General features: G+C 46.0%; 1 protein-coding gene across 1 annotated transcript in view; it reads right to left on the bottom strand.

Moving 5' to 3' along the window:
* Positions 1-15,083, bottom strand: part of LOC121551499 (casein kinase I-like) — a 71,601-nt gene that overhangs the window by 16,501 nt on the left and 40,017 nt on the right. The window contains exons 3-5 of the mRNA XM_045210728.1: positions 4,543-4,691; positions 2,171-2,399; positions 402-572 (exon numbers count right to left, since the gene is read on the bottom strand). Coding sequence (XP_045066663.1) covers positions 402-572; positions 2,171-2,399; positions 4,543-4,691 — 549 coding nt within the window. The remainder of the gene's footprint in view (positions 1-401; positions 573-2,170; positions 2,400-4,542; positions 4,692-15,083) is intronic.

The following is a 15,083-nucleotide window of genomic DNA, read 5'->3' as shown; positions in this document are numbered from 1 at the left end:
CCCTGAATGTGAATCATCTAGTCTCATGGGCTGCCCCTGAATGTGAATCCATCTAGTCTCATGGGCTGCCCCTGAATGTGAATCCATCTAGTCTCATGGGCTGCCCCTGAATGTGAATAATCTAGTCTCATGGGCTGCCCCAAGACAACAAGATATACACTACAAACAAATACTGAGTCGATCATCATCTGAATCTGATCCATTTTCTTCCTGGTTAGGTCACATGCTCAGGAAAAACTCCTAACCCTATCCATACCATTTTGGACCACATTAGAGCTATCCACTTTAAAAGAATGGGAGTGGAAATTCTATATGTACAAGGATCTACTATGCAAAAACGACATGTTTTGACTTCAGAAAATCCATCAACTTCCAACCAGTCAGGTCTTTCAGCTACTCACATGGGTATCCCTTGCAGAGGACCTCGATGGGGGTCGACATCTTCTTCTCACTGATGCGTTCGTACTTCTGTCTCTTGGTGGCTGCCTTCAGGCCCTGCCAGGGCAGACTGCCCAGGTTGAAGTACATCAGGACATAACCAAGAGACTCCAGGTCATCACGACGAGACTGCTCTGTAGAGGAGAGAGGAGGGGGGGAGAGAGACACAGGGAGAAGAGAGCGAGAAGAGGGAGGAGGGAGAGAGGGAGACAGGGAGAAGAGAGAGACAGCGAGAAGAGAGAGACAGGGAGAAGAGAGAGAGGGAGGAGAGAGAGAGACAGGGAGAAGAGAGAGAGAGAGAGAGGAGGGAGAGGAGGGAGAGAGAGGGAGAAGAGAGAGAGAAGAGAGAGAGGGTCAGGGTGTTTATGTTGTGTGTGGCGTACCTGTTCCAAGGTGTGTGTGTGTAACTAGCATATATAGTATGTGGACACCTGCTGGGAAGGCTTTCCACTAGATGTTGGAACATTGCTGCGGGGACTTGCTTCCATTCAGCCATGAGCATTGGTAAGGTCGGCACTGATGTTGGGCAATTACGCCTGGCTCGCAGTCGGCGTTCCAATTCATCCCAAAGGTGTTTGATGGGGTTGAGGTCAGGGCTCTGTGCATGTCAGTCAAGTTCTTCCACACTGATCTCGACAAACCATTTCTGTATGGACCTCGCTTTGTGTACGGGGGCATTGTCATACGTAAACAGGAAAGGGTCGTCCCCAAACCGTTCCCACCAAGTTGGAAGAACAGAATCGTCTAGAATGTCATTGTATGCTGTAGCGTTAAGATTTACTTTCACTGGAACTAAGGGGCCTAGCCCGAACCATGAAAAACAGCCCCAGACCATTATTCCTCCTCCACCAAACTTTACAGTTGGCACTATGCATTGGGGCAGGTAGCTTTCTCCTGGCATTCGCCAAACCCAGATTTGTCCAGCGTCCTGCCAGATAGTGAATTGTGATTCATCACTCCAGAGAACGCGTTTCCACTGCTCCAGAGTCCAATGGTGGCGAGCTTTACACCACTTCAGCCGATGCTTGGCTTTGCACATGGTGATCTTAGGCTTGTGTGCGGATGCTCGGCCATGGTAACCCATTTCACGAAGCTCCCGATGAACAGTTATTGTGCTGACGTTGCTTCCAGAGGTAGTGAGTGTTGCAACCGAGGACAGACGATTTTTACACGCTATGCGCTTCAGCGGTCCCGTTCTGTGAGCTTGTGTGGCCTACCACTTTGCGGCTGAGCCGTTGTTGCTCCTAGACGTTTCCAAGTCACAATAACAGCACTTACAGTTGACCAGGGCAGCTCTAGCAGGGCAGAAATTTGACGAACGGACTTGTTGGAAAGGTGGCATCCTATGTCAGTGCCACGTTGAAAGTCACTGAGATCTTCAGTAAGGCCATTCTACTGCCAATGTTTTTTTTAACCTTTATTTAATCAGGTAGGCCAGTTGAGAACAAGTTCTCATTTACAACTGCGACCTGGCCAAGATAAAGCAAAGCAGTGCAATAAAAACAACATAGAGTTACATATGGGGTAAAACAAAACATAAAGCCAAAAATACAACAGAAAATATATATACAGTGTGTGCAAATGTAGCAAGTTATGGAGGTGTCTATGGAGATTGTAAGGCTGTGTGCTCGATTTAATACACCGGTCAGCAACGGGTGTGGCTGAAATAACCGAATCCACTAATTTGAAGGGGTGTCCACATACTTTTGTATATATAGTGTCTATATCCTACCGATTCCCAGGTGTGTGTTGATGGATGCGTAGCGTGCGGTGCCAGTCAGGTTCTTGTTCTCGCGGTAGGGGATGTGCTGGTGTGTGCGGGCGTCTCGGTATTTCTTGGCCAGGCCAAAGTCGATGATGTACACCAGGTTTCCCTTCTTGCCCAGGCCCATCAGGAAGTTGTCTGGCTTCACATCTCTGTGGATGAAGTTCTTAGAGTGGATGTACTCTATACGGCTGATCTGGAGAGGAGAGAGCTTGATCAATAACAGCTAGTCTGATCTGGAGAGGAGAGAGCTTGATCAATAACAGCTAGTCTGATCTGGAGAGGAGAGAGCTTGATCAATAACAGCTAGTCTGATCTGGAGAGGAGAGAGCTTGATCAATAACAGCTAGTCTGATCTGGAGAGGAGAGAGCTTGATCAATAACAGCTAGTCTGATCTGGAGAGGAGAGAGCTTGATCAATAATAGCTAGCGAGACACATGGTATTATAAACAACCCGAGACACCTGGTATTATAAACAACTGGAGACACCTGGTATTATAAACAACTGGAGACACCTGGTATTATAAACAACCCGAGACACCTGGTATTATAAACAACCCGAGACACCTGGTATTATAAACAACCCGAGACACCTGGTATTATAAACAACCCGAGACACCTGGTATTATAAACAACCCGAGACACCTGGTATTATAAACAACCCGAGACACCTGGTATTATAAACAACCCGAGACACCTGGTATTATAAACAACCTGAGACACCTGGTATTATAAACAACTGGAGAACACCTGGTATTATAAACAACTGGAGACACCTGGTATTATAAACAACCCGAGACACTTGGTATTATAAACAACCCGAGACACCTGGTATTATAAACAACTGGAGAACACCTGGTATTATAAACAACCCGAGACACCTGGTATTATAAACAACCCGAGACACCTGGTATTATAAACAACTGGAGAACACCTGGTATTATAAACAACCCGAGACACCTGGTATTATAAACAACCCGAGACACCTGGTATTATAAACAACCCGAGACACCTGGTATTATAAACAACTGGAGAACACCTGGTATTATAAACAACTGGAGACACCTGGTATTATAAACAACCCGAGACACTTGGTATTATAAACAACCCGAGACACCTGGTATTATAAACAACTGGAGAACACCTGGTATTATAAACAACCCGAGACACCTGGTATTATAAACAACTGGAGAACACCTGGTATTAGAAACAACCCGAGACACCTGGTATTATAAACAACTGGAGAACACCTGGTAGAAGCTCTCTCAGAGTCTTCTGGTATTATAAACTTCCAAACGGTCTAAACCATTCCATTATGAGACGGGGGTGAAATCCCTAAATTGTGCTATATATATTCACTTTTAATCCGCAAAAATTACAAATGAATTAGTGGGTGGTGGTGATTTCAAAAGTTGTGATAGCAATGTTTGATCTGAAATCGCTAACTGATAGTGGGGTGGTAGATGCCCAGTTTCCCTTATTGGAATATCCCTACATACACCATAACGGTGTTTGACCAAAGCTACGGATATCGCCAGGGGTTGTCCGGCATGCAAAACGACTTGTAGATCAATGATGTCAACACAGTCCCATGCAGTTTGACACATCAGTTGTCACAAAAGATAAAAGGTATTTTCGGGAAGGTAGAAAGAACGTAACATGAACCAAAAACATGTTTGAATCGCTTTTCTGACCGATGCATACTTAAACATTGAATCGTTACATCCCTAATTGCTAACTAACTGTAAACTATTTTAGCTGGCTAACTGTGACACCACTGTACTATCAATGTAGATTGGCTTAGGACAGTCAACTGAATAAATGACTTTATGATCCAGACTAGTCCCATCTGACTGGTTCAACAGTGTGACCTACCTGTTGTGTGTATGTACTGACATGCATGTGGAACTGATAGATGCACACACACACACTACATGTTGATGTTTTTAAATGTATGTAAATGGTAAAGTATTTTGTCTGTAATGTGTCGGACCCCAGTAAGACTAGCTGTCGCCATTGGCGTCGGCTAATGGGGACCCTAATAAATCAAAAACAGGATGGGGAGAAACTAACAAGGAGAATGTAGTGACCTCATGCACTCAATCATCCCACAGTCCGCAATGCAAACCTGACACACAATGCAAATAGAGTCATGATGCCACCCAGGAGGTGCTTCTACACCAGCCTGAAAGGGCTGCATGGTCACAGTGGGACAAGGCTTCCTAACATTCTGAATGGAGGCAGAGTTAAGAGTTGGCCAGTGTCATTCAAGACAGGTGGTACTGTACCCTCAGACTCCCACGCACCCTGCCTCCGCCAACGCACGCCAGTCTCTTACCATCTGGTCAGCCAGCAGCAGGACAGTCTTGAGGGAGAACTTGCGCGAGCAGAAGTTGAACAGGTCCTCCAGACTAGGTCCTAACAGCTCCATCACCATCACGTTGTAGTCCCCCTCCGCCCCACACCACTTTATGGTTGGGATACCCACTGTAGGGGGAGAGAGAGAGAGAGAGGAAGGAGAGAGAGAGAGGAAGAGAAAGAAAGGAGAGAGAGAGAGAGAGAGAGAGAGAGAAAGGAAGAAGAGAGAGAGAGAAAGGAAGAAGAGAGAGAGAGAGAGAGAGAGAGAGAGAGAGAGAGAGAGAGAGAGAGAGAGAGAGATGTTAGTCATGTTAAAGTGCCACTGTGCTTAATCATATACCCTTCATACCCACTGTAGGGGGAAAGAAAATAAACATTCTTATTATAATGCATGTTTTATGATGTCTCTAGAAAGCTTGAGCTTAGAGCAAATGACATGACATATTGAGTATTATTTATTTGATCTGTGAGCACCATGAGGTAGGAGTTAGGAGCTGAAACCAGGCACTAGCCCCTAACTATATCCTATCATAGCACTGGTATTAGGGCCAGGATGATACCACTATGGCAGTAGAACATAGCTATATCCTATCATAGCACTGGTATTAGGGCCAGGATGACACCACTATGGCAGTAGAACATAGCTATATCCTATCATAGCACTGGTATTAGGGCCAGGATGATACCACTATGGCAGTAGAACATAGCTATATCCTATCATAGCACTGGTATTAGGGCCAGGATGATACCACTATGGCAGTAGAACATAGCTATATCCTATCATAGCACTGGTATTAGGGCCAGGATGATACCACTATGGCAGTAGAACATAGCTATATCCTATCATAGCACTGGTATTAGGGCCAGGATGATACCACTATGGCAGTAGAACATAGCTATATCCTATCATAGCACTGGTATTAGGGCCAGGATGATACCACTATGGCAGTAGAACATAGCTATATCCTATCATAGCACTGGTATTAGGGCCAGGATGACACCACTATGGCAGTAGAACATAGCTATATCCTATCATAGCACTGGTATTAGGGCCAGGATGACACCACTATGGCAGTAGAACATAGCTATATCCTATCATAGCACTGGTATTAGGGCCAGGATGATACCACTATGGCAGTAGAACATAGCTATATCCTATCATAGCACTGGTATTAGGGCCAGGATGATACCACTATGGCAGTAGAACATAGCTATATCCTATCATAGCACTGGTATTAGGGCCAGGATGATACCACTATGGCAGTAGAACATAGCTATATCCTATCATAGCACTGGTATTAGGGCCAGGATGATACCACTATGGCAGTAGAACATAGCTATATCCTATCATAGCACTGGTATTAGGGCCAGGATGACACCACTATGGCAGTAGAACATAGCTATATCCTATCATAGCACTGGTATTAGGGCCAGGATGACACCACTATGGCAGTAGAACATAGCTATATCCTATCATAGCACTGGTATTAGGGCCAGGATGATACCACTATGGCAGTAGAACATAGCTATATCCTATCATAGCACTGGTATTAGGGCCAGGATGATACCACTATGGCAGTAGAACATAGCTATATCCTATCATAGCACTGGTATTAGGGCCAGGATGACACCACTATGGCAGTAGAACATAGCTATATCCTATCATAGCACTGGTGTGTGGAGATGGTTGACAACATACTATACCTGGTGAAAAATGTAACACACATACAAAAGCTCAAGGTGACCTCTACACAGATCTGAGAAGAGGGAGAGGAGGAGGACAGCGAGAGCAGAGGAGGTGGAGGGGAAGGAGGTGGAGGGGAAGGGGTAGCCATTTGATTCAGTTAAGGCTGAGATGAGATGTAATAAAAAAATCACTAGAGGTCAGCTCATATTAAACAGCCTCTATCTACCTGACTGTCATCAGAGAGAGGGAGGGAGAAGAGGGGGTGGAGAGAGAGAGGGGGAGGGAGAAGAGGGGGTGGAGAGAGAGAGAGGGAGAAGAGGGGGTGGAGAGAGAGAGAGGGAGAAGAGGGGGTGGAGAGAGAGAGGGGGAGGGAGAAGAGGGGGTGGAGAGAGAGAGAGGGAGGGAGAAGAGGGGGTGGAGAGAGAGAGAGGGAGAGAGAGAGAGGGAGGGAGAAGAGGGGGAGGAGAGAGAGAGAGCGATGGGAGTGAAAGAGTGAGCGCTATGAGTGAGCCATAAAACCTTACACCAAGCCGACAGCCGACCTTGAGGGTGAGAAGAGCGTGTTTGAATCGATACAGGGCGTCTTTACAGGAGAGCAGATATCCAATTAGATCCCCACCACAGACCTGCTTCTACCCAGAGAGGGGTGAGGAACCTGGCTTCTCTCAGACAGACTAGACAGCATGGATAGATCACAAAGAATACTACCGTATGATTTGCACCAAAAATCCAGTAATATTCCTTCATAGCTTGTTCTCCAACTTCTTTTTAAATAGGGAGACAATTTGTTTTCAGCACTTTTATTTATTTCCATAACCTGATCAAAACTAATTTTCTCATGGCTCTCTCGTCTCTCTGCAGCAGAAATATGGTGAGCAATATGTTTGGAACGTTGACTCGCAACAAAATCACAGTATCCAATCACAATCCACATATACTTAACATAAATATGAACGCAACATGCAACAATTTCCAAGATTTTACTGAGTTACAGTTAATATAAGCTAATCAGTCAACTTTAATTAATGAATTAGGCCCTAATCTATGGATTTCACATGACTGGGAATACAGATATTCATCCGTTGGTCAGATACCATAAAAAAAAAGTAGGGGCGTGGATCAGAATACCAGTCAGTATCTGGTGTGACCACCATTTGCCTCATGTAGCGCGACACATATCCTTCGCATAGAGTTGATCAGGCTGTTGATTGTTGGCTGTGGAATGTTGTCCCACTCCTCTTCAATGGCTGTGCGAAGTTGCTGGATATTGGCGGGATCTGGAACACGCTGTCATACACGTTGATCCAGAGCATCCCAAACATGCTCAATGGGTGACATGTCTGCTGAGTATGCAGGCCATGGAAGAACTGGTACATTTTCAGCTTCCAATAATTGTGTACAGATCCTTGTGACATTATCATGCTGAAACATGAGGTGATGGCGGATGAATGGCACGACAACGTCACGGTCTCTCTGTGCATTCAAATTGCCATCGATAAAATGCAATTGTGTTTGTTGTCCGTAGCTTATGCCTGCCTATACCATAACCCCAGTGCCACCATGGGGCACTCTGTTCACAGCGTTGACATCAGCAAAACACTCACCAACATGACACCATACACATGGTCTGCGGTTGAGAGGCCGGATGGACGTTACGTCAAATTCTCTCAAACAACGTTGAAGGCGGCTTATGGGTAAAGAAATTAAAATTAAATTATCTGGTAACAGCTCTGGTGGAGATTCCTGCAGTCAGCATGCCAAGTGCATGCTCCCTCAAAACTTGAGACATCTGTGTACTGCACATTTTAGAGTGGACTTTTATTGTCCCCAGCACAAGGTGCACCTGTGTAAGCTGTTTAATCAGCTTCTTGATATGCCACATCTGTCAGGTGGATGGATTATCTTGGCAAAGGAGAAATGCTCACTAACAGGGATGTAAACACATTTTTGAATTTGAGAGAAGTAAGCTTTTTGTGCATTTGGAAAATGTCATGATAATATCGGATTGTGAGGTCCCTGGCAATTCCCAGCCCTAATGTAGACCTGCAATACTGCAGACCTGCTATACTGTAGACCTGCTATTGTGCAGACCTGATATACTGTATATACTTTATATCTAAATCTCAGAACATTCTCTCTTTGTAACATACACATGTTAGTTAGGCTGAGTTTTGGGTCACAGTCAGCTCCTCAGTCCAGACAGCTGGTATAGTAGTAGTGGTAGCTGCTGACAGTTCCTGAACGATAGCCTGTTTTAGACTGGCCCTCCTGCCTTTAGACTGGCCCTCCTGCCTTTAGACTGGCCCTCCTGCCTTTAGACTGGCCCTCCTGCCTTTAGACTGGCCCTCCTGCCTTTAGACTGGCCCTCCTGCCTTTAGACTGGCCCTCCTGCCTTTAGACTGGCCCTCCTGCCTTTAGACTGGCCCTCCTGCCTTTAGACTGGCCCTCCTGCCTTTACACTGGCCTTCCTGCCTTTACACTGGCCTTCCTGCCTTTACACTGGCCTTCCTGCCTTTACACTGGCCTTCCTGCTGGCCTTCCTGCCTTTACACTGGCCTTCCTGCCTTTACACTGGCCTTCCTGCCTTTAGACTGGCCTTCCTGCCTGGCAGCCTGTATGTCCTTCTACAGTAGAGAGAATAGAGTAGTAGACTGCTGATCAGCATTTTACACCTTACCCAGCTCAGCTACAGACCGACACTAGTTCATAGAGACAGACACGAGATACTAAGTATATTCTCCATGCTCCAGCAATCTCGCTCTGTCGCCACACACACACAGACAGTCTGGTGCGTTCGTCCCTTAGTCTTGAACACGTGCTTTTAGCATCTGTCATAGTGAGTACTTGTCTTCCAGAGTGTGTTCTGAAAGCTGAAGGAGACATATATGGGCTAGCCAGGCAGAGTGTGTGTGTGTGTGTGTGTGTGTGTGTGTGTGTGTGTGTGTGTGTGTGTGTGTGTGTGCGTGCGTGCGTGCTAGCCAGGTTAACATCAGCACATAGACCATCGCCAATGGGCACTGCACCACACCAGGAAGCTGTTTTTAGCAGCAGTAGCCGGTGTATAGGCTACAGTGGATAATACTAGATAAGGGGTTCTCCAACTTGAGGCCAGGGACCCCTTTTGCAACAGCAAATTCATCAGGGACCCCCTCATAACTCCAGTGAGATAGAAACAGCATACAAGGAGTTTTACTATGTCGGGCCCTGGGGAAGAACATTTTACAAGGCCCACCTCTTTGCATCGGAGAGAAAATCTTGCAGTTTTCAAGCTAATTTCCTGCAATTCTACAAGCCTCTGTTTTGGTAAAAAGCTGAGGGATGGGCCTGGAGAAATGTAACCACTCAAATTAGAAAGAGCTATGGGTGCAAGGACTGACCATCTATGATATCAAAAGTAGAGTTGTAACAATGTTTTGAGGCTATACAGTTTTTACATTTACATCGTTACGACAGTTGAACTTAGCTCATGAAGCATTCATAAGTTATATTCTTCAAGAATCAATGGGTATATCAAAAATTGATGTAGCAACTAAGGATTCTAGCTTTAAACTACAGTGCATTTATGTTAAAGGGGGCTTTAATATTCTTAAAAAAACATAACAAATATATATTATATATATTTTTTAATTGGAGTGACGGCTATGATTTAGCAGCGCGGCCCGCCGCTGCTAAATGACTATAGGGGAAACACTGACACAGCAACATATATTTAGAAGCAGCTCAACCTTAGACTACATAGACTAGACTGCTGGATACATAAAGCAGCAAATATACAGTGTCCATCTAAGGACCTGTAGGGTCACGCAGCACTAAATAAGCCTGTCTGAGTCCCAAATCGCACCCTATTCCCTATATAGTGCACTCATTTTGACTACACCCCTATGGACCCTGGTCAAAAGTAGTGCACTATAAAGGGAATAGGGTGCCATTTGAGACGTAACTTACGTCTAAAATAGCTTCCTCTCATCGGATTCTGTTCCTGGACGTATTCATTAGGGCAAACCCTAGCAAAACATATTGCAACGACGAACGTTTTAAAACAAAAAAATTGTGTTTCTTATTGGACAAGTTCAGATAGCCCCTTCCTGTTTCAGTCCGTTTTCTAACGTTTGGTCTCTAGTGAATACGACCCTGGTAGAGCAATATGATAAAGCAATATTATATATATAATATTATATATAAATGTAATATACAGTGAGGGAAAAAAGTATTCAATCCCCTGCTGATTTTGTACATTTGCCCACTGACAAAGAAATGATCAGTCCATAATTTTAATGGTAGGTTTATTTGAACAGTGAGAGACAGAATAACAAAAAAATCCAGAAAACGCATGTCAAAAATGTTATAAATTGATTTGCATTTTAATGAGGGAAATAAGTATTTGACCCCCTCTCAATCAGAAAGATTTCTGGATCCCAGGTGTCTTTTATACAGGTAACGAGCTGAGATTAGGAGCACACTCTTAAAGGGAGTGCTCCTAATCTCAGTTTGTTACCTGTATAAAAGACACCTGTCCACAGAAGCAATCAATCAATCAGATTCCAAACTCTCCACCATGGCCAAGACCAAAGAGCTCTCCAAGGATGTCAGGGACAAGATTGTAGACCTACACAAGGCTGGAATGGGCTACAAGACCATCGCCAAGCAGCTTGGTGAGAAGGTGACAACAGTTGGTGCGATTATTAGCAAATGGAAGAAACACAAAATAACTGTCAATCTCCCTCGGCCTGGGGCTCCATGCAAGATCTCACCTCGTGGAGTTGCAATGATCATGAGAACGGTGAGGAATCAGCCCAGAACTACACAGGAGGATCTTGTCAATGATCTCAAGGCAGCTGGGATCATAGTCACCAAAAAAACAATTGGTAACACACTACGCCGTGAAGGACTGAAATCCTGCAGCGCCCGCAAGGTCACCCTACTCAAGAAAGCACATATACAGGGCCGTCTGAATTTTGCCAATGAACATCTGAATGATTCAGAGGAGAACTGGGTGAAAGTGTTGTGGTCAGATGAGACCAAAATCGAGCTCTTTGGCATCAACTCAACTTGCCGTGTTTGGAGGAGGAGGAATGCTGCCTATGACCCCAAGAACACCATCCCCACCGTCAAACATGGAGGTGGAAACATTATGTTTTGGAGGGGACAGGACAACTTCACCGCATCAAAGGGACAATGGACAGGGCCATGTACTGTCAAATCTTGGGTGAGAACCTCCTTCCCTCAGCCAGGGCATTGAAAATGGGTTGTGGATGGGTATTCCAGCATGACAATGACCCAAAACACACAGCCAAGGCAACAAAGGAGTGGCTCAAGAAGAAGCACATTAAGGTCCTGGAGTGGCCTAGCCAGTCTCCAGACCTTAATCCCATAGAAAATCTGTGGAGGGAGCTGAAGGTTCGAGTTGCCAAACGTCACCCTCGAAACCTTAATGACTTGGAGAAGATCTGCAAAGAGGAGTGGGGCAAAATCCCTCCTGAGATGTGTGCAAACCTGGTGGCCAACTACAAGAAACGTCTGACCTCTGTGATTGCCAACAAGGGTTTTGCCACCAAGTACTAAGTCATGTTTTGCAGAGGGGTCAAATACTTATTTCCCTCATTAAAATGCAACTCAATTTATAACATTTTTGACATGAGTTTGTCTGGATTTTGTTGTTGTTATTCTGTCTCTCACTGTTCAATTAAACCTACCATTAAAATTATAGAGTGATCATGTCTTTGTCAGTGGGCAAACGTACAAAATCAGCAGGGGATCAAATACTTTTTTCCCTCACTGTAGATCATATTGATTAGCCAATATTGATAGAGCAACATGGTGTGTATTGATCCAGTGGTCAGTAGGGTAGCAGGGTAATGAGGACTAAGGGGATAATGATGATGGTCGTGCAGCAGGGTAATGAGGACTAAGGGGATGATGGTCGTACAGCAGGGTAATGAGGACTAAGGGGATAATGATGATGGTTGTACAGCAGGGTAATGAGGACTAAGGGGATAATGATGGTCGTGCAGCAGGGCGATGAGGACTAAGGGGATAATGATGGTCGTGCAGCAGGGTAATGGGACAAAGGCAATAATGATGATAGTCCTCATTACCCTGCTGCACGACCATCATCATTATCCCCTTAGTCCTCATTACCCTGCTGCACGACCATCATCATTATTGCCTGTCCTCATTACCCTGCTGCACGACCATCATTATCCCCTTAGTCCTCATTGCCCTGCTGCACGACCATCATTATCCCCTTAGTCCTCATTGCCCTGCTGCACGACCATCATTATCCCCTTAGTCCTCATTACCCTGCTGCATGACCAAGGGGATAATGATGATGGTAGTGCAGCATTGTGTCGTCTCTTTTTGATCATATAATACAACATGGTTGTGCTTTGTTCTCGCTGCTACACTGGAGGCTCATTTTACCACACGCACACAGTGTATGAATATTCATGAGCTGGAGGAGCCCCAGAGAAGAGAAATGCAGCGAGCGACTCTGCCCCTCCCCCACACCTCCCCCTTCCCTCTATAGGATAGGCCTGTTACTGGGACTGCAGGCTGTTACACACATAACACACACCCTGGAGGGAAAAACACACACACACCACACACACCCTTCAGGGAAACACACCTTCACACAACACACACCCTGGAGGTTAACACACCTTCACACAACACACACCCTGGAGGTTAACACACTTTCACACAACACACACCTTCACACAACACACACCCTGGAGGTTAACACACCTTCACACAACACACACCCTGGAGGTTAACACACCTTCACACAACACACACCCTGGAGGTTAACACACTTTCACACAACACACACCCTGTAGGGGCGAGCACACCTTCACACACGCACAGACGATCCTGACTGAGCAGCCAGGGTAAAGGTCACAGACGATCCTGACTGACCAGCCAGGGTAAAGGTCACAGACGATCCTGACTGAGCAGCCAGGGTAAAGGTCACAGACGATCCTGACTGACCAGCCAGGGTAAAGGTCACAGACGATCCTGACTGACCAGCCAGGGTAAAGGTCACAGATGATCCTGACTGACCGACCGGCCAGGGTAAAGGTCACAGAGAATCCTTAATGACTGACTGGCCAGGGTAAAGGTCACAGACGATCCTGACTGACATAGTGGTGAGGCTGTATGTTAATGAGACCTCCAACCTCTACTAGACCAGAGCAAGATAACCCATAGTGGTGAGGCTGTATGTTAATGTACTCAGCTAATAACCTCAGGACAGGGCTAACCTGGCTCTGTCCTGTTACTCAGCTAATAACCTCAGGTCAGGGCTAACCTGGCTGTGTCCTATTACTCAGCTAATAACCTCAGGACAGGGCTAACCTGGCTGTGTCCTATTACTCAGCTAATAACCTCAGGACAGGGCTAACCTGGCTCTGTCCTGTTACTCAGCTAATAACCTCAGGACAGGGCTAACCTGGCTGTGTCCTGTTACTCAGCTAATAACCTCAGGACAGGGCTAACCTGGCTCTGTCCTGTTACTCAGCTAATAACCTCAGGTCAGGCCTAACCTGGCTGTGTCCTATTACTCAGCTAATAACCTCAGGACAGGGCTAACCTGGCTGTGTCCTATTACTCAGCTAATAACCTCAGGTCAGGGCTAACCTGGCTGTGTCCTATTACTCAGCTAATAACCTCAGGACAGGGCTAACCTGGCTGTGTCCTATTACTCAGCTAATAACCTCAGGACAGGGCTAACCTGGCTGTGTCCTATTACTCAGCTAATAACCTCAGGACAGGGCTAACCTGGCTGTGTCCTATTACTCAGCTAATAACCTCAGGACAGGGCTAACCTGGCTCTGTCCTGTTACTCAGCTAATAACCTCAGGTCAGGGCTAACCTGGCTGTGTCCTATTACTCAGCTAATAACCTCAGGACAGGGCTAACCTGGCTGTGTCCTATTACTCAGCTAATAACCTCAGGACAGGGCTAACCTGGCTCTGTCCTGTTACTCAGCTAATAACCTCAGGTCAGGGCTAACCTGGCTGTGTCCTATTACTCAGCTAATAACCTCAGGACAGGGCTAACCTGGCTGTGTCCTATTACTCAGCTAATAACCTCAGGACAGGGCTAACCTGGCTCTGTCCTGTTACTCAGCTAATAACCTCAGGTCAGGGCTAACCTGGCTGTGTCCTATTACTCAGCTAATAACCTCAGGACAGGGCTAACCTGGCTGTGTCCTATTACTCAGCTAATAACCTCAGGACAGGGCTAACCTGGCTCTGTCCTGTTACTCAGCTAATAACCTCAGGACAGGGCTAACCTGGCTGTGTCCTATTACTCAGCTAATAACCTCAGGTCAGGGCTAACCTGGCTGTGTCCTATTACTCAGCTAATAACCTCAGGACAGGGCTAACCTGGCTGTGTCCTATTACTCAGCTAATAACCTCAGGACAGGGCTAACCTGGCTCTGTCCTGTTACTCAGCTAATAACCTCAGGACAGGGCTAACCTGGCTGTGTCCTATTACTCAGCTAATAACCTCAGGTCAGGGCTAACCTGGCTGTGTCCTGTTACTCAGCTAATAACCTCAGGTCAGGGCTAACCTGGCTGTGTCCTATTACTCAGCTAATAACCTCAGGACAGGGCTAACCTGGCTGTGTCCTATTACTCAGCTAATAACCTCAGGACAGGGCTAACCTGGCTCTGTCCTGTTACTCAGCTAATAACCTCAGGACAGGGCTAACCTGGCTGTGTCCTATTACTCAGCTAATAACCTCAGGACAGGGCTAACCTGGCTGTGTCCTGTTACTCAGCTAATAACCTCAGGACAGGGCTAACCTGGCTGTGTCCTATTACTCAGCT

The sequence above is a fragment of the Coregonus clupeaformis genome, chromosome 35, assembly GCF_020615455.1.
Source record: "Coregonus clupeaformis isolate EN_2021a chromosome 35, ASM2061545v1, whole genome shotgun sequence".
Lineage (NCBI taxonomy): Eukaryota > Metazoa > Chordata > Actinopteri > Salmoniformes > Salmonidae > Coregonus > Coregonus clupeaformis.
The sequence above is the reverse complement of the archived record's forward strand: the minus strand, read 5'-3'. Positions and strand labels throughout refer to the sequence as shown.